The 26,753-nt window shown below is 37.6% G+C and overlaps 1 protein-coding gene across 3 annotated transcripts in view; it reads left to right on the top strand.

The window, feature by feature from the left end:
- Window positions 1-26,459, top strand: part of LOC131682556 (E3 ubiquitin-protein ligase TRIM9) — a 280,613-nt gene extending 254,154 nt beyond the window's left edge. For 2 of the 3 annotated variants that reach the window (XM_058964125.1, XM_058964127.1), the window contains 3 exons: window positions 4,798-4,936; window positions 19,322-19,555; window positions 19,637-26,459. In XM_058964125.1, the coding sequence (XP_058820108.1) occupies window positions 4,798-4,936; window positions 19,322-19,555; window positions 19,637-19,926 (663 nt within the window). In that variant the 3' untranslated portion in view covers window positions 19,927-26,459. The remainder of the gene's footprint in view (window positions 1-4,797; window positions 4,937-19,321; window positions 19,556-19,636) is intronic. The other variant, XM_058964126.1, reaches the window with a different exon arrangement.
- Window positions 26,460-26,753: the final 294 nt, after the last annotated feature.

The following is a 26,753-nucleotide window of genomic DNA, read 5'->3' on the forward strand; positions in this document are numbered from 1 at the left end:
TTCGTAGGCTTTAAAACTTAATGATTGTTTATTATTTGGCTTTTTTAAATATTTGGATGCAACTGCGTTGGTAATACATATAATAGGCTTGAAATGTACTTCTACCAATACTATTCACTTAAATGAAGGGATACTTTCTTCATTTCGTTCATAGAAAAAATAGAAAAAAACTCTAAAACAAAAACAAGCGTAGGATTAAAATCTCTATAATTACGAAAGCCTTTTGATTTCTTTTTATATTTTTTGATGGATTATGCCTATCGTCCATTATGCCTAACGTATATTATGCAAATCGTCCATTATGCCCAACGTTCATTATGCCTAATATACTTATGCCTAACGTATGTATGCCTAACGTACTTATGCCTAACGGATCTATGTCAAACGTCGCGCACCCCGCTGAACCTTATCAATTAATAACGATGTTTGAGGTCTTAATAGTTTTCTTATATCAAATACAGTGAAGACCTGTTTTTATCAGCCCCTTGGTGAATTTTAGGCTGAAAAAACCGGGACATTGATAAAATCGGGACACATATCTTTTCAAGAAACCGAAGTTCTTAGAATATTCTTCTTTAGTCCCTAGACATAGCTTCATAACCTTTTCTGATTATTTAGCTTAAACTTACCTTAAGGGGGTCTAACAGAGCAAAATTTTAAAAAAAAATTTTTTGAATCTCTAAGACAAGAAAAATATGCTCAAGACAAGAAAGGATTTACTTGAAATCAATTTGGTTGGTCTGCTAGAGGTCATCAAACTACCAACTATCAATTTTCATATGAAGCTGATAAAATCAAAAGCTGATAAAATCGGGTGCTGATAAAATCGGGTACTGATAAAATCGAGTCTTAACTGTATACGTACCTATAACTGCAACAAAAATGATTCCACGAATAATACCCCAAATTTTGTGAAAGAGTTCAAGCGAAAATTACATTACCATGTTGCAATGATTAGAAATATATTCTAAATATAACAAGCACGCATAATAGATCATAAATCATGTAAGTCGTGACTATTATACTAGGAATCATGGATCAGTTTACAAATATATGAAAAATATTTCATGATTTTGTGAACTACTTCGCAAACACGGATATTGGATCGTGAATAATATATTAGGAATCATGAACCAGTTCACGTACACATGAATTATATTTTATAACTTTGTGATTTATTTCACCGACAGACATAGTCAGTCCTGACTATTATACTAGGCATCATGAAATGATGCATCAACCCATTTCAGCAAAGGTTTGGATTGTACAATATGCGCCATAAATAATGTCATAACACGAGCAAAAGAGATAAAAACAACGATGACTTGATATAAGTAAATAAGTTGTTTGAACATAATTTTCTCCGGCGGCGCCAAGATCTAGATCATACTTTTCAATAGGGCCTGAATATCGAGGACCATACAAACACGCTTTTGCGTTACGAAAACTGGACAGTGAACAAAAATCAAGCGTTTCATAATTAACGAATACATGAATATTATTTGAAAATTTTGTGAACTATTTCACGAGTACGGACCATGACTACTGCATTGGGAATCTTGAATAAGTTTACGAGTATTGAATGGAATCATGAATAAAATTTCAAGTTCCGTTCACAAGAAAATATTCAGAATGTTTTGATTTTGTGAAGTAATGTTCGTTAATCTATGAATAACATCATGAGTAAACTTTTGGTTTTATGAATAATGTGCATAAAGTTGTGAACTAGTTCACGTACAGAAAATCGATTTGGTAGTGTCATGGCGGAAACCGTGACTGTAGTTCACCAAACAGAAACAAATATTTCCATTAATAGAAGCGTTATGCGGGCGTTACTGAAGGGAATTGAACATAATTATAAAACGCTTGATTTTTGTTCATTGTCCTGTTTTCGTAAAGCAAAAACGTGGCTGTTACCGAATTCATGGCACACCTTGGTATGGTCCTCGATATTCGAACCCTATTCAAAAGTATGATCTAGATCTTTGCACCGCCGGAGAAAATTATGTTCAAACAATTTATTTACTTATATCAAGTCATCATTGTTTTTATCTCTTTTGCTCGTGTTATTTATGGCGTATATTGTACAATTCAAACCTTTGCTGAAATGGGTTGATGTATCATTTCATTTTGAACTGTCTTCTTATTAGTTTCCCCGATCATGAGGAGGAAATCAAAGGACACAGCCTAAAGCACAGAACTTGTCATTGCCTACCACATCCTCGTCTACTGAAGTTTCCACTTGCTAGTCCTTAGTACCTGGCGAATTGGTTTCAATACCTGGTGGCAAACTAGCACTGCTGTCCCCAAACTCTTACTTTACCGTCCAATCCGAATGAACCAAATTCGGAAACATATTCTTATTCTTCTTAATTCGAGGCAACTAGATGACTGTCAGCGAGTTTAGCTGCATGAGAGGATATGAATGTTGGCAAAATAAGTAAATATGCAAACGGAGGACTTCCTTGTCGAAATATTTTATACCAGATGGGTAAATTGCTATTCCTCCGTCTGACGGCAGTCCCAAGAGTCAACAGCCATTGGACAGATACAAGTCGCTTGAGCTGAGAGTGTTGGCCAACAGAGTGTAGTGCAGTTGGTGTTGGTGTATGTACACATCAAAGCTCTCACCGAAGAGCCATCCGTTGTCGGTGAAGGATGCCTGAAAAACAGAAGATAGATTAACCAACTCACTATGTCGTGGGCCTTGGGTGTCGCTAGGAGGGTTCAGGTGGTATTTATCGCATATACTAGCAGGTTATCTCGAGAATGGGTAGGGAAATGTTAAAATATTTATGGAGGATGTCTGTCGAGGGACCTTGCAGCAACATCAACGCTTTAGCCCAGCAAACAAGGTTGACGCGTTGGTATTGCGGTATTTCGACTAGAAAAAAATTGCATTAGTTGTGAATTTTGGTAGAAATATTCATGTTTCGTGGGCTGCCGCAGAAGGCATATTTTCAGCGCGAAACCAAGGTTTATAAATTCTGTGGCAGCCTTTTAAGCGACACCAATACACAATCTGGTTCATAAATTTTCGACTACATAAATCATTTTGACACCTAAATTTCCCCTGCTACCATGCACTTAGTTTTGCTACTCGCAATCCTACAATCCGTTGAACAATTTTATGCAAAGTGGTACGTGTTACTTTTCCGGTCCAGAACTGGCACCCTGGCTTGCAACTGCCCATCGTCGTTGAAAAACGTTATTTTAGGGTTCTTTTGTAGCTTCCGATTTGCGTGTATTTCAGCACCACCAGTATTCGATGCAAATCAAGTTAATGTCCCTACAACATTTGACGTTTGAATTGAAAAACCGCAGTTTGGCGACGGTATTACTTGTGACCCATATGCAAATTTGTTGGCGTTATCGGTTTTTAAAAACACCTTGTTCGATTTTTTATCAGCGCCTTAGTTGGGTGTTGACGGTTTTCATGAATTGTGAATATTAACGCTACTTAATACCATTTTGACCTGAGGAATTCGAGCATCTAGTTAGTTGGTTAGGCTAACAAACGCGTGAAATATTGTAGGGTTGATCCGATTGATTTTAATTATAGTAGTCCAGTAGGCTAGAATCATTCTCTATTAGGGTCGATTTCTTCATCCTCGTTTAGCGCTTAAGCCAGGTTTAAACGTATTTGGTGAATCTGGTTTAAAAGTTAAGCGAGGGTGAAGAAATCGGCCCTTAGATTGTCAAATTTAACGCATATTTGGCTAACGGTGTCTCCACTAGATTGGTTCAATTTTTGACTATTAGCTCCACCAGGCTCTACTGATTCCTTTTATGGCCCTTAGTAATTGTGCAAATTTGTCCCGCTAGGACAGAGTGTGGTGTTTCTAAATTTAGATTTAGCGTTTGTCCGGTGGCCACATCAGTCCCCCATGATACTGAGGACTCATGAACGACCTTCGTGTTCATAAAACTATTTGTGTTTCTTTTTAACTAGATTACTTTAAAAAAAACGACTTGCATCGAAGGTCGGGAGGAATAGTTCTTACGAAGACTCCAACTCTTCCATTCAATTGTTAACTCCACTTCAAATCTGAAACCAAGAAACTACTAGAACAACTTTAAGGTAATTATCGTGGAACAATTTATGCAAAAGGTGCAAAAGAAGCCAAAAAATTTCCCAACAAACTATTTTACAACTGCTATGGCTTAGATCCCAACTAATTGTCATAAAACTGCAAGGAGAGGTGTGGAAAATTTTCCGGGTTTTATAATATTTTTAATGCATACATTAAGATAAGGCAAACCAATTTACAATTTATTAAAATCGTTACAAGTAGGTTCATACTGAAAATTTCTGTCGATAGGTATGAATTCTTCGAAATAATGCAACATTATTGTTGCCATCCAAATTTAAACTTTAAAATCAAAGCAATCATTGCTATTACTTAATATTTATTTTTATTGCGAAAGCTACTTGCGTTTCTTAATTGTTGAAACGCGTGAGTTCGTTATGGTGGTTGCTAGGGTTCACAAGAATGTAACGCAAGTGCATGATGTGAATAAATATCAGAATAATCCAATTTTAAAGCAAAACCACGTCTTTCTCTCAAACTCCAGCTAGTGAAGCCGAAATTCGCTTTCCACCACGACTGTGTTTTTTCTCCCCCATTCGGAGCGCATAATAATGCTTTGTATATTTTCCCCGAAACCCTACCGCCAATATAAACTTGCTATTTTTTATTTCTTTTCTTCTCTGTTCACTTCGGCAAACGCTTTTCACGCTCCACATCTTGATGGCTGCTGCTCGGAAAATGGTCCCCGCTCCTCGCTACGGAACAGGAAGTGTACTGCGGAAAGGAGACAATCTGCACTGTCGACGGGCTGCACTTCAACTCGATGTACAACGCGCGGGTGAAGGCCTTCAACAGCACCGGCGAGGGCGACTACTCGGAACTCATTGGCCTGCAGACGGCGGAAGGTGAGTTGGGTTTCTGTGCCATATCGTTATATGAAATATCATTGTTGCTGCTAGACTATGGGTGTAGCTAACATTCGAGTCACGTCACATCGGTGTACGTTCGGTGAAACGGAATTTTTGCAATGCGTTTTTCCTATACGTATGCGAAAAAAAAGAAAAGCTAAATTCATAACGCTCCCACTTGACTGCTCTTGACGGATGTAGAACACTTGAGTCGGGCTTTGAGTTTATTTTCAGAAAACGAAGCTGTTGTTCTAACGAGCGATAATGATGACATGAAGGGGAGAAGCTTCCAATGATGTTTACCCAAGAGCAAACCGTTATGCATACATTCGTTTATGTCATGGTAGAAATTGGACCTAATATTCATTCATATTATGGAAGAGTTCGACTAAAGCGGACGTTACACGAGACGAAAATATTTTCACCAAAAATACTCGCAAAACTGCTTCAATTTATTTGACTGTTCTAAAATCAATATATTCGAGAAGCCATCGCAAAATAAAAATATTTGTCAAATTTATTGGCAATGATTCTCACTCGTGGGGGTCATTTTCTATTCATTTTAGCACGTTTTTCTTCACGGTTGTAGTCAGACGTTTAAAATCATGGTTTCTTGAGGAAATGGTTTTATTTCTATAATTTTTGTCGTGATAAAACTGAAGTAATCTTCAGACAACTTTTAGACTGTTTTGGGGTGGGTAATTTGTGTCAAGCTACCATATATATAAATATTGCCGTTGACAAGATATGAACACTTTTTCGTCAAAACTGTTTGTTTTAGAAATTTAATATCACTGGTTGAAGCAAACCAAAAATAGTAAAGAAGAAGTGGTCCAACTTCTATACTCTTACTAACAAAAATATCCTCCTCCTGTGATACTTGTGGAGTGCGCAGTAGTATATACGGCCTCTAGCAAAAGCAAGTATCGGACTAACCATTCCTTCCCTTTCCTTCCGCGATCTACGTTCGGGCCTGGCCGGCGCCGGCATTGATCAATACTTTAGGATAACCAGGAGATGCACATTGAAAGATGTTTCGCTATTCCCAAGCATAAATATCTACTTATTCTCTGAGCAACTTCAGCTAGTCCAGATCGATAACGGAGTAGCAGCCAGGGGTGGTCGCACAAGCTCAAACTCAAGGTGATTGAAGCAAATCAAAAATACTCCTGTTTCAACTACCATTTATTATAAGGTCATGAATCGAGATATGTACAGATGGTCGAGTTTAGTTTTTTGTACCCAATTGCAGCCCTCTAACCCGAATATATAATATCAGGAAAACTTGAACCCGTCCCGAACCCTAAAAGTTGAAAATTTGAAAAACCGATTCCGACCTGCTCGTATAAAAATGATACAATCAATCGAGCCTGCAATAAAATCAAGTGTGTCTACCTTATCTTATCTTGCTATGACAATGCGAATTAATGGTGAGTGGCACTTGTATTTATATTTAATATTTTTGCACGACAAATTGGTAATATTCTGAAAAAACTTATAACTCGTCGACGACCGGAAAGATATAGAAATAGACTGCTACCTCTTGGGGGAAAGGAAAAGATTGACATTGAGTCTTAATGAGCTAAATTATAAATAATTAACCTAAAGTGATAGCAATCGATTTCCAAACTGTGCAGAACTAATGACGAAATCGAAGATGTCGGTTAAACCGTTGAAGCGATGAATCATTGCTAATATCGGGCTGTGGGGAGCGTAGTAGTATTTCGAATTTCAGTCTGCAGCTGTGTTCGAGGATGAAGGACACGAGTTGGTACGTAGGAGTTAACCCATTATAACCCATGGGTTTCAAAAAGTGAGCCAAATGCAGTGATATCTTCAATTCCACCAAAAAATGTATCAAAGATTATGGGAAAAATAAAATCACCGCTTAAAATGGTTTTGAGAAGGAAAATATCTCGTGCAAAAAATTTCGTACGCTTAAATAAAAACAACAAATTTTAAGTTGTTTGACATATTTCTTCGGATTTTCTGATAAACAACACTTCTTTTACACCTGTAGGAACGTTTTGTCACATAATGGAATTATTAGCACGAATTCCAACAATAAAATTCAATTAAATGTATTGCGCACTTTTCAGCCGCCATTTGCCCCAACTATACACGGTTTAAAAATGTAAACAAAATTATAAAAATGGCAGTTGTCTTGTTTCACAATGAAATATGAGGTGCAATGATCCCATTAGTGCAATAATAAAGCAGTTAGATGCCAAAATTCTGCAGTAAATACGCGTTAAACGATGGATAGTTCTGCGTATGAAATTTCATACGCTAGGATATAATGGGTTAATTTATGATAGAATATCGGGAACATCATATTCAGCCAGAAGCTTGCGACACGTGTCTACGATCTTCTAAGGTGTGTAGGCTTAATAGTCGACAACGGTCGTCGTATGGAACCCGGTTTAGCGGATCATTCCAAGGAAATTGAAGTACCGCATATCGCATGAATTTGCGCTGGACGGCTCCAATTATTTGGCTCCAAGTTGCATGGTAGATGCACCAGACAACGTTTGCGAATTCCAACTGTGAGCGCACCAGTGAACAATATAACGCTTTGAAACATAGACTATCCCGGAATTCGTTGGATATTTTGAACATAAAACCAAGTAGACGATTTACTTTGTCAATGAACGCTGAGAAGTGATGAATGTACGTTAGTCTTTTATCTAGACTGACGCCCAAATCTTTTACATGGTCATGCAGCTGAGTTCCAGCAATATTGTAGTTGAAAGTAAACATGTTCCTCGTACGATGAAAGCATTTCGCAACACTAAGAACCATTATATTTCTTTCACACCAACTGTAAAAGGTATCAATGAGATACTAGCTTGTAATCAATTTGAACGACTTCACGGTGAACAAGCCAACGGCAGAATCGGGCAGTGCACCAAAAAAGAACACCGAAAACTTCCAATCATCAGGAAATTTTTGCTGCTGAAGTGACATATTGAAAAGGTGTACCAGTGCACTATGGGAAGGGTTCATACAAACAGGTGGCCAAAAATATTGTGTCTGTTCTGTTATTCTTTCGTAAAAAGCTTGTTTGAGTTGCTAATAATTTACAACACTCATAAACTCTTTAAAAACCTCGACTGAATTGTTAAATCCCTCTGTTTAGAACCAGAAGTTTTGAATTTTCAGGTACAGTATTTAACACATAATTGAAAATATTTCGCACTTCCCACCAACCTGGACTCCGCACAATGATTAAACTGCTACTGAAAACTGCGAGCTATCAAAACACATGTATTTTAAGTGATAGAGATGGTATTTTCATAGACAGACCAGTCGAACCAACCAGTTTATGAGAAGTATTTAATAGAAGAGTAGTAAGTGCGCATTAGAATCCAGTTTTTAGTGCCACAAGCAATAATGGACTGGGACAAGATCACATGTGCTTTTTAACTAGTCACACAGAGACTGGTAGAGACAAAATGCAAGTCGCGAATGTGATAGGTAAGTATTTTCACATGTGTATTGCTTATTCTTTTGAAAGTTAGATTTTTGATGCACTTCGCTATCACACTTTTTTCACGGTTGCCAAATGAAATGATATGAAATCGACAAAAAATCAATATTTTCCATCAAATTTATTGTAAAAACCGGGATACTGGCAGCCACGCTAACCTTCCAGCTACTAAAAGTAAGAAGAAGTTTGTTTTTGACACTTTTCTATGTCAATAATTTGTCAGGTCGAACCCAGTTAAACTCATTCCGGAACCGGTTCGGATTTCTTAATGGAGTCATTGTGGATTCCAAATCAAATGCAACAACCTATTCCGACTCAGAATCGGTTGTTGCATTTGATTTGGAATCCATACTGACTTCATTCCGGATTCCGAATCAAATTCCGAATGGTTTGACCGGGAAGGAGTTGCACTTTTGATCACACTTTTGATTCATCACACTTTCATACTGTGCAGTTCGATTTGGTGGGAACTGTGCAATATTTGTATAGAAATAAATAGAAGGCTGTTTTGGCAATTATTTCATCGTTAATATGACAAATAACTTGAAGTTTACGACTAGTCAAATTTACAAAATATATCCCTTAGACTTCATTAGCATGTGCAAAGCACTTTTTACTGTATAATTTACCATGAACATTTTCACGTTGAAGTTTTGAAAGTCGCTGGGAACGAATATGAAGCTAAAAAGATGGGCGGGTAATGTCAGAGACATAACCGGAGTGAAGTAGAATACACTTTAGACCGGTAAGTTCTGCTCTGGAATAAGCAATTTCTATGCGATTTTGTCGACTTTAGCACATTCATAGTTTATTTGGAGTATTTTTGGAATTATCAAGTTGACAATTTGCAACATTCTTTGAAAATATTGTTGAACTTTTATGAATGAAGGCACGCAAACGAGCGTTTAACCGTCGTCCTACTACCAGCATCAGAGAAGTAGCAGATCAGCATTTTTCGCTACATGGCCTGTACCAAACAAACCGCTCGTAAGTCCACCGGAGGAAAGGCTCCCCGCAAGCAGTTGGCTACAGCCCCCTGGCAACCCTATACCATCATATGGAGTTTGACAGCGACCGACATATATGAGGCGTTATAGCTATAAAGCCCCAAACAAAGAATTATGTTCGGCACTATGCTCGATATTCAAGCATTCCACACGACGTTTTGCGTCTTGTGGGATGATTTAATATCATATCATTCAGAAAATCGACATTTTGTAACTAAATACAGCTTCTAATCATTCGGTTCAAAATCAATGTTTTGCCTTTCATGGCTGTGATGCTGGCTGTACAGAGACGTCGTCCTTGACAGGGAGCTGGTTGGCAACGAAGGCCGTGTAAAAGTGCCCCAGTCACGGTTGGCGTTAAGAAGCCTCATCGCTACCGAACAGAAACTGTCGCCCTGCGAAAAATTCACAGCTATCAGAAAACGAGCGGGCCTAAATTGTGACCCAAAATAAACCACAAACCAACAAGTTGTTTTCAGGACCAGCCAATTATAAAGTATTATTATTACACATAAAAATTTCCATTGCCTTACAACCTCCCTCCCCCTTTCCGCCCGGCTTGAATAACTATCAATCTTGATGATGCTGTGCGGCGGGGGCGCTAGTTTTGATTATAGTGGAAAATTTAGGTTTGCGCGTTTTTCCCAAAAGTTTTTTAGCTGTGCTATTTTCAAGGAAGTTGTAGTTGAATTCAAAATAAAATAGTTTATTTCTATTGTCAGAGATGGACCTTCCAACGAAAACAACGAAAAGCAACATTCTGTCCGATAATTTTGAAACCTATATCGAAACGTTAGAAAACGTTCGATTTTTGTAAATTGAATCATTACACTAACCTGTCTACAAATCACACAAATAACTTTTTTATTTTGTGCCATTCTACTTGAAAGCGACGATATTGTTCACAAGTGGCTCACTTACCATCCAACGCTCTTGGCAAGCCACTTTCTGATGCTTGTAATAACAAAACTTCAATTCGATTCTTTGTCGATAAATTGATGGCCCTGAAAAGGGCCTTTTGTTTGGACAGTGTTCGGAATTTACTTGGAGCTGGTGTATATGGTAACAGTTTTGGTGCCATCGAAGACGGCGTGCTTGGCCAACTCTTCTGACAGCAGCAAACGGACGGCGGTTTGAATTTTGCGGGAGATGCTGCAAACGAACTGCTGCATGCTGATGCTGGAAACGAACTGAGCGTGAGCAACAGCATGCTGAGTTTTTATACCTGACTACAGCACAATATAAGCTCGTCCTTTTTTGTGTTGTCCTCAATATGTGTTCTTCGTAGCTCCACCCTTTCGTTGGTCGAACACATATTTTTGATAAAGAACAAAATTGAAATTGTGTTTCCAATACGGAGGTTATCGAACACTCAGGGTAAAAAGAGTAATGTAATACGGCACCTTGGTAAAATGTTTGAGAATTGAAACCTTTTTTGAATGCGCCTAGTAAACACGAAACTGTAAACAAACACACAAATGATAACTTTTTATTTTGTGTCATTCTAAGTGAAATCTACGATATTGTTCACAAGTAGCCCACTTGCCATCGAACGCTATTGGCAAGCTACTTTCGGATGCTTGTAATAACAAAATTTCAATTCGATTCTTTGTTGATAAATGGCCCGTACCAAACAGACCGCTCGTAAGACCACCGGAGGAAAGCCTCCCCGCAAGCAGTAAGCAACGAAGGCAGTGTAAAAGTGCCCCAGTCACGGTTGGCGTTAGGAAGCCTCATCGCTACTGAACAGAAACTGTCGCCCTACGAGAAATCACAGCTATCAGCAATCGAGCGGGCCTAAATTGTGACCCAAAATAAACCACAAACCAACAAGTTCTTTTCAGGACCAGCCAATTATATTCCAGTAAGATATAAATGAAATTTTCGTTTTCCATTGCCTTACAACCTCTTTCCTCCCGGCTTGAATTACTATCAATCTTGATGATGCTGTGCGACGGGGCACAGGCAGTTTCCATTATAGTGGAAAATTTAGGCTTGCGCGTCTTTCCCAAAAGTTTTTTAGCTGTGCTGTTTTCAAGGAAGTTGTAGTTGAATTCAAAATAAAATAGTTTACTTCTATTGTCAGAGTTGGACCTTCCAACGAAAACTAGTCTGGCTCGCTTGGAATCGAATTGTACGGACCAACCACTGCTTTCACAAATTCCGTTATTTTCAGTGATTGTACATTCTACAGAATTAGTCACAACTATTTCCAATCAGCGCAAAAATCGAAGGTTTTCATTCAATACAACAGCAGATTTTCACGTTTGAAAAAACAGGCAGCATTCTGGCCGAAAACTTTGAAACGGAGCACCTATATCGAAACGTTAGAAAACGTTCGATTTTTGTAAATTGAATCATTAAATCACAAATAACTTTTGATTTTGTGCCATTCTACGTGAAAGCGACGGTATCGTTCACAAGTGGCTCACTTACCATCCAACGCTCTTGACAAGCAACTTTCTGATGTTTGTAATAACAAAACTTCAATTTCATTCTTTCTCGATAAATTGATGGCCCTGAAAAGGGCCTTTTGTTTGGGCAGTGTTCGAAATTTACTTGGAGCTGGTGTATATGGTAACAGTTTTGGTGCCATGGAAGACGGCGTACTTGGCCAACTCTTCTAACAGCGAACTGAGCGTGAGCAACAGCATGCTGAGTTTTTATACCTGACTACAGCGCAATGTAAGCTCGTCCTTTTTTGTGTTGTCCTCAATATGTGTTCTTCATAGCTCCACCCTTTCGTTGGTCGACCACATATTTTTGATAAAGAACAAAATTGAAATTATGTTTCCAATACGGAGATTATCGAACACTCAGGGTAAAGAGAATAATGTAATACGGCACTTTGGTAAAATGTTTGAGAATTGAAACCTTTTTTGAATGCGCCTAGTAAAAATGTTTTCCACTTCACTCCAGTTTCTTTCTGACCATATTTTCAATTTGCGTACTGAAATAAATCATAATTTAAGGTTTAACCCAAATTGCTCTCCAGGGCGAAACAGTCCATGAAACAGAAAATGCAAACTTATTCTTTGAAATGATGTTGGTGGCCCTGAACAGGGCCTTTTTTATAATGATACAAGTGAGTTCTACCTTTTCAACTTCCAAATCCATACAAAGTGCGTCCCTGCCGCTTCAGATTATAGACGACATTCATTGCGGTTTTGCGCTTGGCGTGTTCAGTGTAGGTCACGGCATCTCGGGTGACATTTTCCTGCACACCATCAGCATTCGTAGATTAAATCGGGGAAGCATTTTACACCACCACGACGAGCCAGACGCCGAATGGCAGATTTGGTGATTCCCTGGATTTTATCACGAAGAACCTTGCGATGACGCTTGGTACGGGAACGCAAACATGATACCGCTCATTGTACCGTCCGGACGAGCATGTTGCTCGTGTGGTAAGCGAGCACCCACTGATACAAAACAAGCTCGCGTGACCTGTATATATAACATTCCTGTATGCAATGAAACGCTTACATGCTCCTTTTTGACGACTCTGCGTGGGATATGCTGGCAAATTGCGCATTTTCCTCGCTGTTTTCGAAGGATTTTCTGAAAATCCTTGTTTTGGTTTATTTATAGTAGTCGCAGTAATTCCGAAATTTAATACGAAATACGTGCACAAATTTCCGATCAGATAGTGCAAAAATATTGCGATTTCGTCCAGTAGAACGGAAGATATTCGCATTTCAAACCTGGGAAAATTTCTCAACTGAAATTTTTGAAACGGGACCCCATATTGAAACGCTAGAAGTATTCTACTTCAAAAAATGGATTTTCCAATGCAGCGTATTTATCATAACGAATCACAAGACGTCGAAGGGACATATTATAGCCAAAAAATTGTGACAAAATCGTAATTGATCTATTGAAATCCCAAATTAAACATATATTGACATGTTGAATACTCAAATTAATGGATCACAGTGGTACTAAATGGTGTAAATGGAGACATAATACATATGTTCATTCATTATACACTCAGGTTTTTTTACGCGGGGGATACAGGCCGCGTAAATGAAAATCGCGTAAATTTCAAAATCCGCGTAACTGAAAACCGCGTAAATTTCAAAATCCGCGTAAATTTCAAAGTCCGCGTAAATGAAGACCGCATAAATTTAAGAATCCGCGTTAATGGGAACCTCGTTAATGGATACCGCGTTATTTAAAAAATCCGCGTAAATGAAAACCGCGTAAATTTCAAAATCCGCGTAAATTTCAAAATCCGCGTAAAAAAACTGCGTGAAAAAATACCGCGCGTAGGTAGGAACATAATTATCTATCTTGAAACAAAATTTCATCGAAATCAAAAATGGTTTTTTTTGTAAATCGACAATGAATTTTAAAAATCGATTTTTTCAGTGTAGTAGTCAATAAAGAATTTTTTCAATATTTTTATTCGAAAATTTGACTAATTTTGTGAAAACCACTTCTACAACATTTTTTGTAGGATTTGTCATTTTTAGACTATAGCCCTTTGAAAAAAATTGGTAAAAAAAAAGTTTGGCCCTTTCAAAAGACAGTCTAGATCATTTTTGGAAAAACAAAATGTGCAAAGTGGCTTTTTGTGACAAAGTCTTCATGTACAGAAAGTTTCATTAGAATCAGAAAGGGTGCTGCCAATTCTGAATACGATTTGGCGCGAAATTAGTCCTATGTAAAATTAAAGCAAACACGGTTATGTTTCGTCACTTCCTGAATTACGGTTTGTTAAATTGTGTCATGTTTGCAATTACGTCAACAATAAAATTCATATTTTTGGTTTGTAGGCATAATTCATAAAAATATAGAATTAATCGCAAGGCTCTCTTTATTGTAGTTTTCAGCCTCAAGGGGGTCGTCTTATATAATTGTGGCAAAAAGTACCTAATGTTTAATAATTTTTTTGAAGCAGTAAAATGACTTAGACATGTGCGCTATTCTGCAAAATGTTTATTAAGGTTTCATCTATAAAATAAAAATTTTTGAGTGCAAGATGTCAAAAATGGCGTCTTGTACACTTAAAAAATCGATTTTTAAAATTCATTGTCGATTTTCAAAAAAAAAACCATTTTTGATTTCGATGAAATTTTGTTTCAAGATAGATAATTATGTTCCTACCTACCGCCAAAAATTTAAGTTGGGCACTTTTAAGGAAAAAAAAAGTTATTTGAAGAAAACTTTTCCTTATCCAAACTGAATTTTTTTCCTTCAGTGTATTTTGGAGAAGGAAATTTTTTTTTCAAATAACTTTTTTTCCTTGAAAGTGCCCACCTTGAATTTTTACGGTAGGTTGGGAATATAATTACCTATTTAGCAAAAAAATTCATCCAAATCAAAAATGGGGTTTTTTGTAAATCCACATTTAATTTTTAAAATCGATTTTTTCAGTTTAGGCGTCAATGAAGAATTTTTTCAATATTTTTATTCAAAAATTTGAGTAATTTTGTAAAAATCACTCCTACAATATTTTTTGTAGGATTTGTCATTTTTAGACTACAGGTCGGACTCGATTATCCGGGGATTTGAAAAAAATCTCACCCCGGATAATTGAACTACCCGGATAATCGAATCAAACTTTTTTTGCGTTATTTTATGAATTCAAGCTTTACTCGTGGAGAAATTGGAAATAAAATGGTCAGGGTAAATTTTCCTATTATGGTAAACGTAATTTCAGACTTTCAGGGTGTGATTTGTATTTTCAGTTGGTTTTCATTTATTATTCATATTGGTAACGAGTTAACGGTATGTATCAGTTATTTATAGCTATTCTAAGATAAACTTTTTAATAAGGTGTGTCTTTTGCAATACAAGTTCGATTATTCGAATATCAGAAAAAATAAAGTAAGTTAGTAAACTTGGGGTCGTCTGTTTCTTGGCTCCAGTATAGGGCAATCTAAATTAGAAAGTTTTAGCAGTTTGCAATAATATTCCCAGGCTAAGAAAATATTCCAAAATTTAATTTCAGCCATTAACAGAAACTATCCCTGGCAGCACTGCTTCAGCGGAACTTTGAGATTATTTGTAATAACTTCTGTTCTAATGCAAATATTTATAACTTTTAGTGCTCAAATGAAAGATCTTAGTCGCAGTTATTAGCCTTACTTGTTATTGTGTAAACCAAAAGTTATAGTCATTTAGCAACGTGGTTGTTCATCAACAAGAAGGACACGATGGAGTTAAAGATGCCATTGAAATTCTGAGCAGGAATCACTTGTTGAATGGGATAATGGGAGAAGAGCAATATTGTGTCAAAGTCCACTGGAACTCAAAGCAGGATATTCATCAGAACATTACACCGGATTTCAATGAAAATAGGACCATAATTCCATCAGTATCTAGAATAAAGCGCAATCTTCAGCGGAATTCTATCTTGAGAAGGATTCCACCAGACATTTAGAAACTTTTCTCTAGAATCCTGCATCAAAATTCAGAGAAAAACCGTAGAAATACGGATAAATATTGAATCGAAGTTCTGAAATAGATTCCATTGGGATACTAAGAAAACTTCGATCCTTCGAATCCTGGAAAGTATCCAAGCAGAATCCTGAGAAGCATGTCAATGACATGACATGATGTCATCATTATTCCAAGAGATAGCCAGAAACCGACCGAGCAATGTAGGTATAATGACATTTTATGTGGCCTACAGTAACCGATATGTGTATTACGAGAAAAATATACTTTCAGTGTAAAATATTGGCATATTTGCCAATATTGGCGTTAAAACTTTTCTTTGTTTTTGAATCCCTAAACAAATCTTAAAAAAAATATCTCGCTGATTGATTCTAGTGCAAACAGTACCAGAGATATAATCCGAAGAAAAACATTTGTTTAAACAATAAGTTAAAATTAACCGTTATGTGTCCAACAAAGAAAAACACCTATAACAGGCCAACGAGGGTACCCGGGTTCCCACAAATTAAAATGCTCATAGCTATGGCTTCCTTTAACAGATTTTGAAACTTTTAGATGTTTTGGATTCAGGAACTCGTCCACTTGATTCTGTAACAATGCACCGGATAGATAGATCTGGTTCTTGGTAATCCGGATTTTCAGGAGTAATGTTCCAGTACTAGGGTATGATTTGTAAATTTAAATAATGCCCTACACAGCAAAAAAAATCTTGTAATTTTACGTCTTGCCAGATGCACATAAAAGGAGCGTCCCAATTCACATAAATTTACATTCATTATGTGACATTGTGAGTTGTTCGACTTTTACCAGTTCATTCAGTCTGAGTTTTAAATCAAAAGAGTCACAATATTTAATTTTACATATCCTATTATCAGACAGAAAAAACCGTTGCTACGTTGTTTACGTCAAATGTAATTTTCATTTTTTCTAAGGGTGTAGCAATATGAGTATCAAAACTCTTCAAATTGTCTCGGAAGTCTGTTATTTATTGTTACAACCTGCTTCGGAATGTCCGTTCTGGGGTCAAATTAACAAATGGTTCCAAAATCACGAGATATAACCTATTGATGCAATTTTTATACCCATATCGCTAGTATTCCATTGAAAATCACTAATAGTATCCCAGCACTGGATTATTCTTCCGGAAATCCGGATTCCCGGGAACCGGTTAAAGTAACCCGATTCATTTTCACCAAGTCTAAAAGTGGATGAATTCTTGAATCCAAAACACCCAAAAGCATCAGTATCGGTTGAAAATTACCTTAGTTATTGGCATTTCAGTTTTGTGGGTACCCGGGTATCCACGTCGGCCTGCTACGTAGTAAAAAAAATCAGGAGCCCCTCTTCACTCCCTTCATACTAGTTTAAAAACATTATTAACCCAAAAGCTTGACTTAGTGAAGTTCTAAGATGTCACAAAGTTTCAATTTCCTGCTACGGATAAAAGATGGGAATTTCATTATTTGAAACCTAAAAGGTCCCGGGGTACCGCGTCGGACACATAACGGTTAAGAGTGTTCCCATGGACTGAGGGGCTATTTTTTAGGTTATTTATTTTATTTATTTATTTTCGTCAAGCATAGGTAGACTACATAGAATGGTTTTATAATATTTACTTATATACTATACATTATTTCTACGGTTTAGTTCAGATTTAATTTATTTTCTAGACATGGTAAGGTCAATTATTACACAATTTTCATTATAATGACGCATCATTCTATTGATGGGGCTATTTTTAGCATAGTTTGTCCAAAAAGACTGTTCTTGGAATAAATTACGAGTTCTTAGTTGTCGGCTAGGTACATAAAATTTTATTTGCGAAAGTAATGATGCGGATTATATATTGGCTCTAAATGAACAATTTCTTCAAAACTGGTTCCAATCCATGAAGGTCGATTCCAAGTTTTGTTTTTTAGGTCACTTTGCGCGGAATAACCCATATATAAGCTATTTTTGAGGTAGGTTAAAATTTGAAAGGATGTAAAACCCTAGACCCCCCAATTGCCCGAAAAAATGTTCTGTTGATTGCAATGATCGAATTAGCTTTATAATAAGACACTATAGTTGATATTTGATTTTTTTCAAAACACCTGGATAATCGAATCATTTTCCCCGGATAATCGAATCACGGATAATCGAATCCCCGGATAATCGAGTCCGACCTGTATAGCTATTTGAAAAAAATTGGTAAAAAAAGTTTGGCCCTTTTCAAAACACAGTCTAGATCATTTTTGGAAAAAAAAAAACAAAGTATGCAAAGTGGCTTTTTGTGACAAAGTTCTCATGTACAGAAAGTTTCATTAAAAATTTGAGAGGGCGCTGCCAACATTTGCTCGAGTTGGCGCGTAATTCGTCAATTACATTTATACTGTCTTTAAGTTTTACTTAGATAAGATAAATCATTGACAAACTTGTATTTTATGTAATTTGATTTTTTTACACAAATTTTTGTTATTGTGAAAAAAGCATTAACATTTTTTATCAGTGCATATTTTTGCGTGCGGAAGTTTTCATTCCCTGTAACTGTTTTTCAGATATTTTTGCTGTATAACATAAAGTGAACATTTTTTTGGAAAATACTACATGTAAAAACTTCTACGCCTTTTAAAAACTGCTCTTGTGTTTAACTGTTTTAATTGCCAGAGAAATTCATCCAGTTTCATACACTGAACACAACTAGAAAGTTTTGTTCGAATCGCGAAAGCCTAAGCCAAACCAAATGCTTCGATTCATTAGTTATCATAACCATAAAATGAATTCCTTTTCTTGCGGAACAACATGCTTGGCTAGGGGTTTGCTCAAGGACAATAATTGTCTTCCTATTTTTTGAGCTAGCATCAATCTAGTGCTAGCTTAGTCCTGTCACTAAGTTAGTGTTGGATTCTGATGACACAAAATCGAAAAGCAATTTCCATTACTAATTTACTTCGGTATCTCCTACGGAGTTCTCGTAACGACCCCAAACCTCCACAAATGTGTAAGGGGGTACTCTCATATGGCTGTTTCGAACCCATATATTTGTGAAATAAGGTAGCAATATGCTCAACTGCTTACATAGACGCATTGCCCTTGTTCTCAATTATTGGAAAGCTAATTGTTGAAATAATCGATGCAAAAACCGCAAAATTTGCATTTATTTTCCTGAACCAAAAAAAAGGCTCAAAATAATATTTTAGTACACAATTAAACTTACTTTAAATTCACTATTTAAATTCATTATTTTCTAAGAAAGCCTACCGGTTTTGATGGCTTTTTTATAACTTATCCTGCACCTAGATGTTTCGCCCAGATTATTGGATGGACTTCATTCATTCGACGGGTTAACAATATGTTCCGAGATTCGATATCGGGATACACCGCCTCGAGCACATCAAGGCATAATCCGCGAAAGCCTTTCACGAAACGGTTTCCATCCATACCATATCGGACGACACATCAAGCGACTACATATATAACCAATTTTTGTTTCTTTTCCAGTGGCATGGTTCACCTTTGACTCGGTGCTCAGCGGCGGACCCTGTTCGGGACTGAACTTCTCCAATGACAACCGGACCGTATCGGCCGATGGCTGGGAACACCGGGTGGCCCTCGGATCGGTCGGTTTCTCGCGGGGTGTACACTACTGGGAGTTTACCATAGACAAATACACCGCCGACACCGATCCCGCCTTCGGAATTGCCCGGATTGATGTGGCGCGCGATAAAATGCTCGGTAAGTTATTGCGAGTGACCTGTGATGACACGGCTCTGGTTTCGTTCTCGTCTAATTCCGTTTCCATTCCCAACACATCAGGTAAGGACGATAAGGGTTTCGCGATGTACATCGATCGGCAGCGGTCATGGTTTCAGCATAATTCCGTACACGAGCGGCGTGTCGAGGGCGGTATCTCCTCCGGCAGCACTATCGGTGTGTTGTTGGATCTCGAACGCCACACGCTGCACTTCATCGTCAACGAGATGCCGCAGGGTTCGGTCGCGTTCCGTGATCTCTATGGCGTCTTCTATCCGGCTGTCAGCGTTAATCGTGGCGTCACACTGACACTTCACACCGGTCTGGATGCACCGCATATGGACTACCACTGAGAAGGAGCCGTGAAAAGGAAACACGAGTATGAGGAGGCGTGCCGAGCATGCGAATCATTTGAGCTTTCTTTAATTTAAATTTTATTCAAATTATCCTGCAACTTATAGTCCATCACAAGAGAACTGCAACGGGTCGTAGGGCAATTCCACCTCATCCATCGGGTGCTTTCCGTGCTTCATTGCTGCGGTGATGCACAGTCAAGATAATTCAGCAACCAACAGTCTTCGGAGAAGAGAACTGCCGTAGCTCGCAATAGAGTAGTCAGAGGAAGGGAGAAAAGAAAAACATAATCATGCTTTTGCAATTTATAATGTACAAACACGGCTTAAAGTTGTATCGAAAAAAACAGATACCATACTGTTTGGAAGGGAAAGTTTCGATTAGCATAGCAGCAATCATCGATGGGTAAGAAAGAAGTTCGGTCGAATTGAATTGTTCTGACCGAGACCGGATTACTACCGAAACAAGAAATTTCAGTTTGATAATTAACCCCTAGTAACGAGTAACGGGGAAGCTAAAAACACCTACTCAATGCGAGTGATCCGTACAAATTTTTCTTTTTCTTTAATTCCTATATAAATATTTTCACAACTATTATTTGCTATGATGTGTATGAAATGAGCAATTTACAATAATTGTTTTAAAATTAATTTTTTTATGTTCGTTGACGTCATGTTGCCTCTCTATGCAGGAAATAGCTATTCCGAAGTTTAGCTCATTTATCGATAATCTAATATCACCAGGGTGGAATGGTGTAGGAAAGCATCCGCATCCGTCGAGGATAGCTCAACACTAACAGACATGTTTTCCGATGGCAATCATCAGCTTGACTAAGCCATGAAGCACACTACATGAGTCGTTCGTTTCCTTCGTCATACCCACGATTCTTCGCATCGATGACGATAGAAAATATGCTCACATTGGCATCGTGTTCATTCGATAGTAGAAGAGCATGGATTTTGCCATTTCCAACTCTCGTACACCGTCAACTTTAACGGCAAAGCAGAGGTTCCCTCTACTCCCGATGGATTACCACTCATTCGCAGCTTACCCCTTCTGCCATTGACGAATGTGACCCCATTAGGTTTAATTATTCTCCTTCAGGGTTGTGATTGCTGCTCTGCTGTTTCGGATCGAAAACTCACTTTTCCCAATTTGAGCAACTTCTACGGGGGGAGTGGTGCTAACCAGCGTCAACAAAGTTGAAACTTTGTTGGGAAAATTTGAATGCATTCACCAGACAGTAAATAAATAATCGAAGCAAATCAACTGTAAATATTGTATCATAAATTAACAATTGCTTTTGCCTGCAAGCTGATAGCGATTTTTAATAACTAATATGTACACCAAACGGCACAATGATCAGAGTGTTAGTTAAATCATTTCTTCACCTCATTCTATTTATTTAAAACAAAAGCATAGATAATGCGATAATATCGGTTGGTTGAAAATAGAGTGCCCATTGTGCACAGCACAAAAGAACAGTGCACAAACCATCATCGGGTTAAGCATCGCAGAGCGTAGTTATAATTTGCTACGGATGAATTCAACTAATTAAACTGTACTCAAGTGGCCATTCCCGGCACGTCTGCGGTAGCATTTACAACTCACCAAATTTGTTCCTTCATTCACAGCAGATAGTTGTGAAAATTTAAGTCTAACAAACATTATTGAATTAGTGATCCCAAAACATTTTCATACATAGAATGTTTAAAATTGAACATAACATTGGAATTATATTATCAGCACTATTTAGTGGTTCCCGGGGCTAGATAGCGGTCTGGGTGAGTTTTCGGAATCCGTTCTCGACAAACTTATGATTAGGGTGTAAAAGCCAACCTTCAAAGTTCACTTTGAAGAAAAATTCCGGATAAACCAGTACTTGCCTGCCTGCTGGTAGTAAACATATGAAAAAAAAATTTCTCTTCCGTTGATAGCTGTGAACTGTCTGCGTTTGTCCAGAATGTCCTATAAAAGTCAATTTTGGCAGTTGGCTATCACGGTCTAATCGTATGTTCGTCGATCTTTTTGCCTTTCTCATGCAATCACTGAAAAAATCAACTTTTCAACCGAGGCCTGGAGGGCCAAGTGTCATATACCATTCGATTCAATTCGTCGAGATCGGCAAATGTCTATGTGTATGTATGTGTGTATGTGTGTGTCATTAAAACTCACACAATTTTCTCAGAGATGGCTGAACCGATTTTCACAAACTTAGTTTCATTTGAAAGGTATAACGCTCCCATAAGCTGCTATTGAATTTTTAGTTGATCCGACTTCCGGTTTCGGAGTTATGGGTTGAATAGTGCGGTCACGCAGCAAATTCCCATATAAACTGGTACAACCATGATGTCCAAATGACGTAAAACATATTAAAATGCTATGCTATATTTCACCCTAAGGAGGAAAATTTGGTAAAACCAAAATTTCTCACTAGGGTGAAAATTTGTTGGTAAAAACCAGTCTTTGTACAGGAGGGCACAAATCCTTATTTCATACTATGTTGCGTTTCGGGGTGAAATATAGCATAGTGCTTTCGCATAGGCCTGCTAAGCCAAGACGAGTTTCGGCTTCACTTGTGTCTCATCGGCATAAACAGAACTTCTGCTCGAACGGGACATCACGTTTGATCAGTCGTTTGATTGAAACATATAGTGTGTTTTAGTTTTAAGGGATTTGCGTCAAGCCGGCGCTAATCTATTCCGACAATGTGTTAGTGTCGGTTTCTGATGAGGCGAAGCCGAAACGCAACATAGTATGATATTAAAATGGGTTCAAAATTACTCTAGTTTGCGGGTCTGGATCACTAATGATAAATCAAAGCAGCTTTGACCACATTGGCTACCTATGACGGTTTATGATTTATCCGGGGAACTCGCCAAGTTCCTAAGCAAATATCACACCTATTACCCATTATTACTATTCTCTACCGATTTTTACAAACTTGATTTCAAATGAAAGATACAGTAATGCCATTGACTGCTGCTGAATTTCATTCGGTTCTGACTCTTAGTTCCGGAGTTACAGGTTGGTTAGTAAGCTTACACTGGAATTTCCCATATAAATCGGTACAATCGTAACACCGCAGAGGCTAAAAACTATTGAAATGGTCACCAAATTACTTCGATTCGCACATCTAGTTCACTGATTGCCAAACCGATGTACTCAAACCAAGTCTCAAATGGAAGGCAAAATATGCAGATGAGTATTGCGTCGCCGCCCCTCCCCCCGCCTTGCCCTTACACCTCACTCCTTCATCACTCCCCTCCCCTTGGACCACCCTCACGCCCGCATTTCCTTCATCCACTCTGTATACCGAAATAAGATGAAGGATTTCTGACGCATCCTCCACTCCCACTCTACTAAACCCCCACCCGCTTCACTTCCAAACCCATTCCACCAACATTTCAAAATATAATCATATGAAGATAGCATTGAACTCATATTGATTAAGTTAATTAAATATTAGGGGAGCCCGGGGCTAGTTGGTGGTTGGGGTAAGTTGGCGGAATCCCTTTGTCTTCGTTTCTATTAGACATATAGCGCTGCCTCTCATTGGGTAGCTCAAGTTATGACAAACCCATTATCCAATGTGTTTTCGTTAAAAAACATTTTGTTTTGTAAAAGCTGTGCATCTAGTTTGTGATTGCAGCGCTTTTGTTAGTTACAGATATTCAATTCTTGGTAAAGGGTTCCTACAGCCCTCTGAGATTTGGCAATCAAATCCTAGTAAGGTAATCAGATTCATTAAACGAGTTGATCCTAACTGGGATAATATGCAAAATCAGACAAGGCCCTTCGTATCTCAATTATGAAGGGAAAGCTGAGGCGCATAACATCAAACTGAGTCATACCACAATATTCCTTCAAATGGTCGCAGTGGAAATCACGGTTCTACAGCTTAACAAAAAGTTGTGGGCGATATTGTGTTTTCGAGCATACCAAGTTATTTTTTTTAATTTTAAACACTTTCTCAATTGATTTTATTTTTCGATAGCGTGTAAAAGAGCTTTCAGTATCCGTATAGAGATTAAACCAATCCATAAATTAAAGTTATTTTTTAATAGTTTTTTTTGTAAAATTGCGGTTAGGGTAAGTTGGCGGTGACGCACGCGGGGCAAGTTGGCGCTACTATTTACAGTGCAAATATAGTCATCAAATATTTTTGTTTTTGGAATTTACTCCAAAGTAAAACTTTGTGTACCTCGTCAATGCAGGGGATATTTACTTCGGCCAATCGCCTGAAGAATTTCAAATATATGCTTTTGAATATGGAATACGCATCAAAGTAAAATGCCGGGGTATTGAGACTGAAATATATTGTCAATTGTCGGTTTATATACAATTTTATTGAAAAAACATTCAGCACGAACCTATGATATAATTGAATCTCCATTTTCTGGCGTATTCATAAATACCGCCAACTTACCTCGGGGCCGGGGTAAATTGGCAAAATTTCCGCGTCACACATTTTTGTCTATAAAAACAAAGACAGTACAACAAACACTTTGATAAAATTCAGGGATGTTGGCTAGGGCATTGAAAAAAAAATTTTTTTTTGAATTCTCAAAGGCCCCCCCTCTCATATTGTGACAAATGTCAAAGTAAGCTCAGATGCCAAATTTCACATCATTTGGACAATTTTAGACCCCCGCCCACCTCGCTTGAATTTTTTTTGAAATTGGTGCTATGGGAAAATATGGAGGAAAAATACATTAAATGCAATAACTTTTGAAGTAGCAATCAGAAAATTAAAATTTATACCTTTTTTGGAAGGAAATAATCTTAGTATTTGAATGGAGGTATACTTGTTTCTAGAAAAATACGGGAAAGTGGGGTACTGGGTCATTTTGGCCCCAAAATCCCCTATATTTAATGATTTTTCTGCTCTGTGATGCAAATCATACATATTTTGTAGTTTTTCTAATGTGAAAAAATCTCAGAAATCGAACGGAATCCTTTTGACCTTAGTCCGAATACGAGAAGTTGGGGTTATAGGGCTTTTTGTCAATCATATTAAATTTTATCATTTTCTCATGCATATATCTCTATTATTCTTCAATCAATTTTCATAAAATGTATCTTATTGAACGTGTAAAATTCTGAGGAATAAAACAAAAATAAAAACGTTAAAGGTAAAATTCAGAAACATCAAACTTTTTGATATTTACTCTACAAATCTCATTTTTTTCATTATTTGTCCTAATACTTCAACTTCCTCTATTTTTCCAGGAGTGAAACTTTTCTCGTGTGATCCCTAAGCATATTTCACACTAAAAGTAGTAAATTAAATAAGAATTTTGTTGTTAAATGGAGTCAATATGTGCGATTTTATGATAAAAATGTGAAATCGACACTATATGTCAGATAATTTGATGTTCTTGAATTTTACCGGTAATGAATCTATTTTTGTTATAATCCTAAGGATTTTCCACGTTCAACAAGGTATAGTTTATGAAAATTGAGTGAAGAATAAAAGAGATATATTCACGAGAAAATGATGAAGTTTAATATGAATGACAAAAGGCCATTAAACCCCAACTTCTCGTATTCGGACTAAGGTCAAAAGGGTTCCGTTCGATTTCTGAGATTTTTTTGCATTAAAAAAAACTACAAAATATGTATGACATGCATCACGGAGCAGAAAAATCATTAAAAATAGGGGATTTTGGGGCCAAAATGACCCAGTATCCCACTTTCCCGTATTTTTCTAGAAACAAATATATCTCCATTCAAATACTAAGATTATTTCCTTTTTAAAAGAGGTATAAATTTTAAATTTCTGAATGCTACTTCAAAAGTTATTGCATTTAATGTATTTTTCCTCCATATTTTCCCATAGTACCAATTTCAAAAAATTTCAAGCGAGGTGGGCGGGGGTCTAAAATTGTCCAAATGATGTGAAATTTGGCATCTGAGCTTACTTTGACATTTGTCACAATATGAGAGGGGGGGCCTTCGAGAATAAAAAAAAAATTTTTTTTGCAATGCCCTAATGTTGGCTAAAGCCGCATGTTCTATTTTGCAAGATCTATGTACATTACCGGGGCTAGTTTGCAGTGTTTTCAGTTTCCATTTTATACCGAAATGGAAACTGAAAACACCGCAAACTAGCCCCGGTCTCCCCTATACTTTTTTGTTAAAAGTGAGTCTGCGTCTACTTTCGTGGTAGTCGTGGGTTACGTGCTAAGAAATTCTCGACAATGATGATGTCAACGTTGCAGTGCAGACCTTCTCCAATGTTATGAGCTATGCTATCGATCGCTATGTACCCAAAAGAAGTGGCCTTCAATCTAAGCACCCAGCGTGGTACACTGCCGAGCTGAGACGGTTAAAAGCGACTAAAAGAACCGCTCTGAAGAAGTACTCCAAGTTTGGGGGCTACGTGCTGCGACAACACTACGTTCATGTTAACCAAGTCTATAAAAAGACATCGAAGCGTTGCCATGCCGATTACTTGCGAAACGTGCAACGTAAGTTGAAGTCCGAACCTAAAACATTCTGGAAGCATGTAAACGAGCAAAGAAAGGAATCCGGGTTGCCTTCAACGATGAGCTATGGAGGACGTATGAGCTCTAGTTTACAGGAGATCTGCCAACTATTCTCTGAAAAGTTCGCGAGTGTTTTCTCCAACGAGAAACTGACACCGACCCAGGCTTCACGCGCGGCTCTCAATGTACCTCAATCATACCAGTCTTTGAACTCTATCAATATCGACAATAATATGGTACAACTGGCGATTAGCAAAATGAAGGCTTCAACCTCGGCAGGCCCAGATGGTATACCAACTATTATTCTAAAAAAATGCTCTGCCGGTCTAATTGAA

This window comes from Topomyia yanbarensis, chromosome 2 (assembly GCF_030247195.1).
Source record: "Topomyia yanbarensis strain Yona2022 chromosome 2, ASM3024719v1, whole genome shotgun sequence".
NCBI lineage: Eukaryota > Metazoa > Arthropoda > Insecta > Diptera > Culicidae > Topomyia > Topomyia yanbarensis.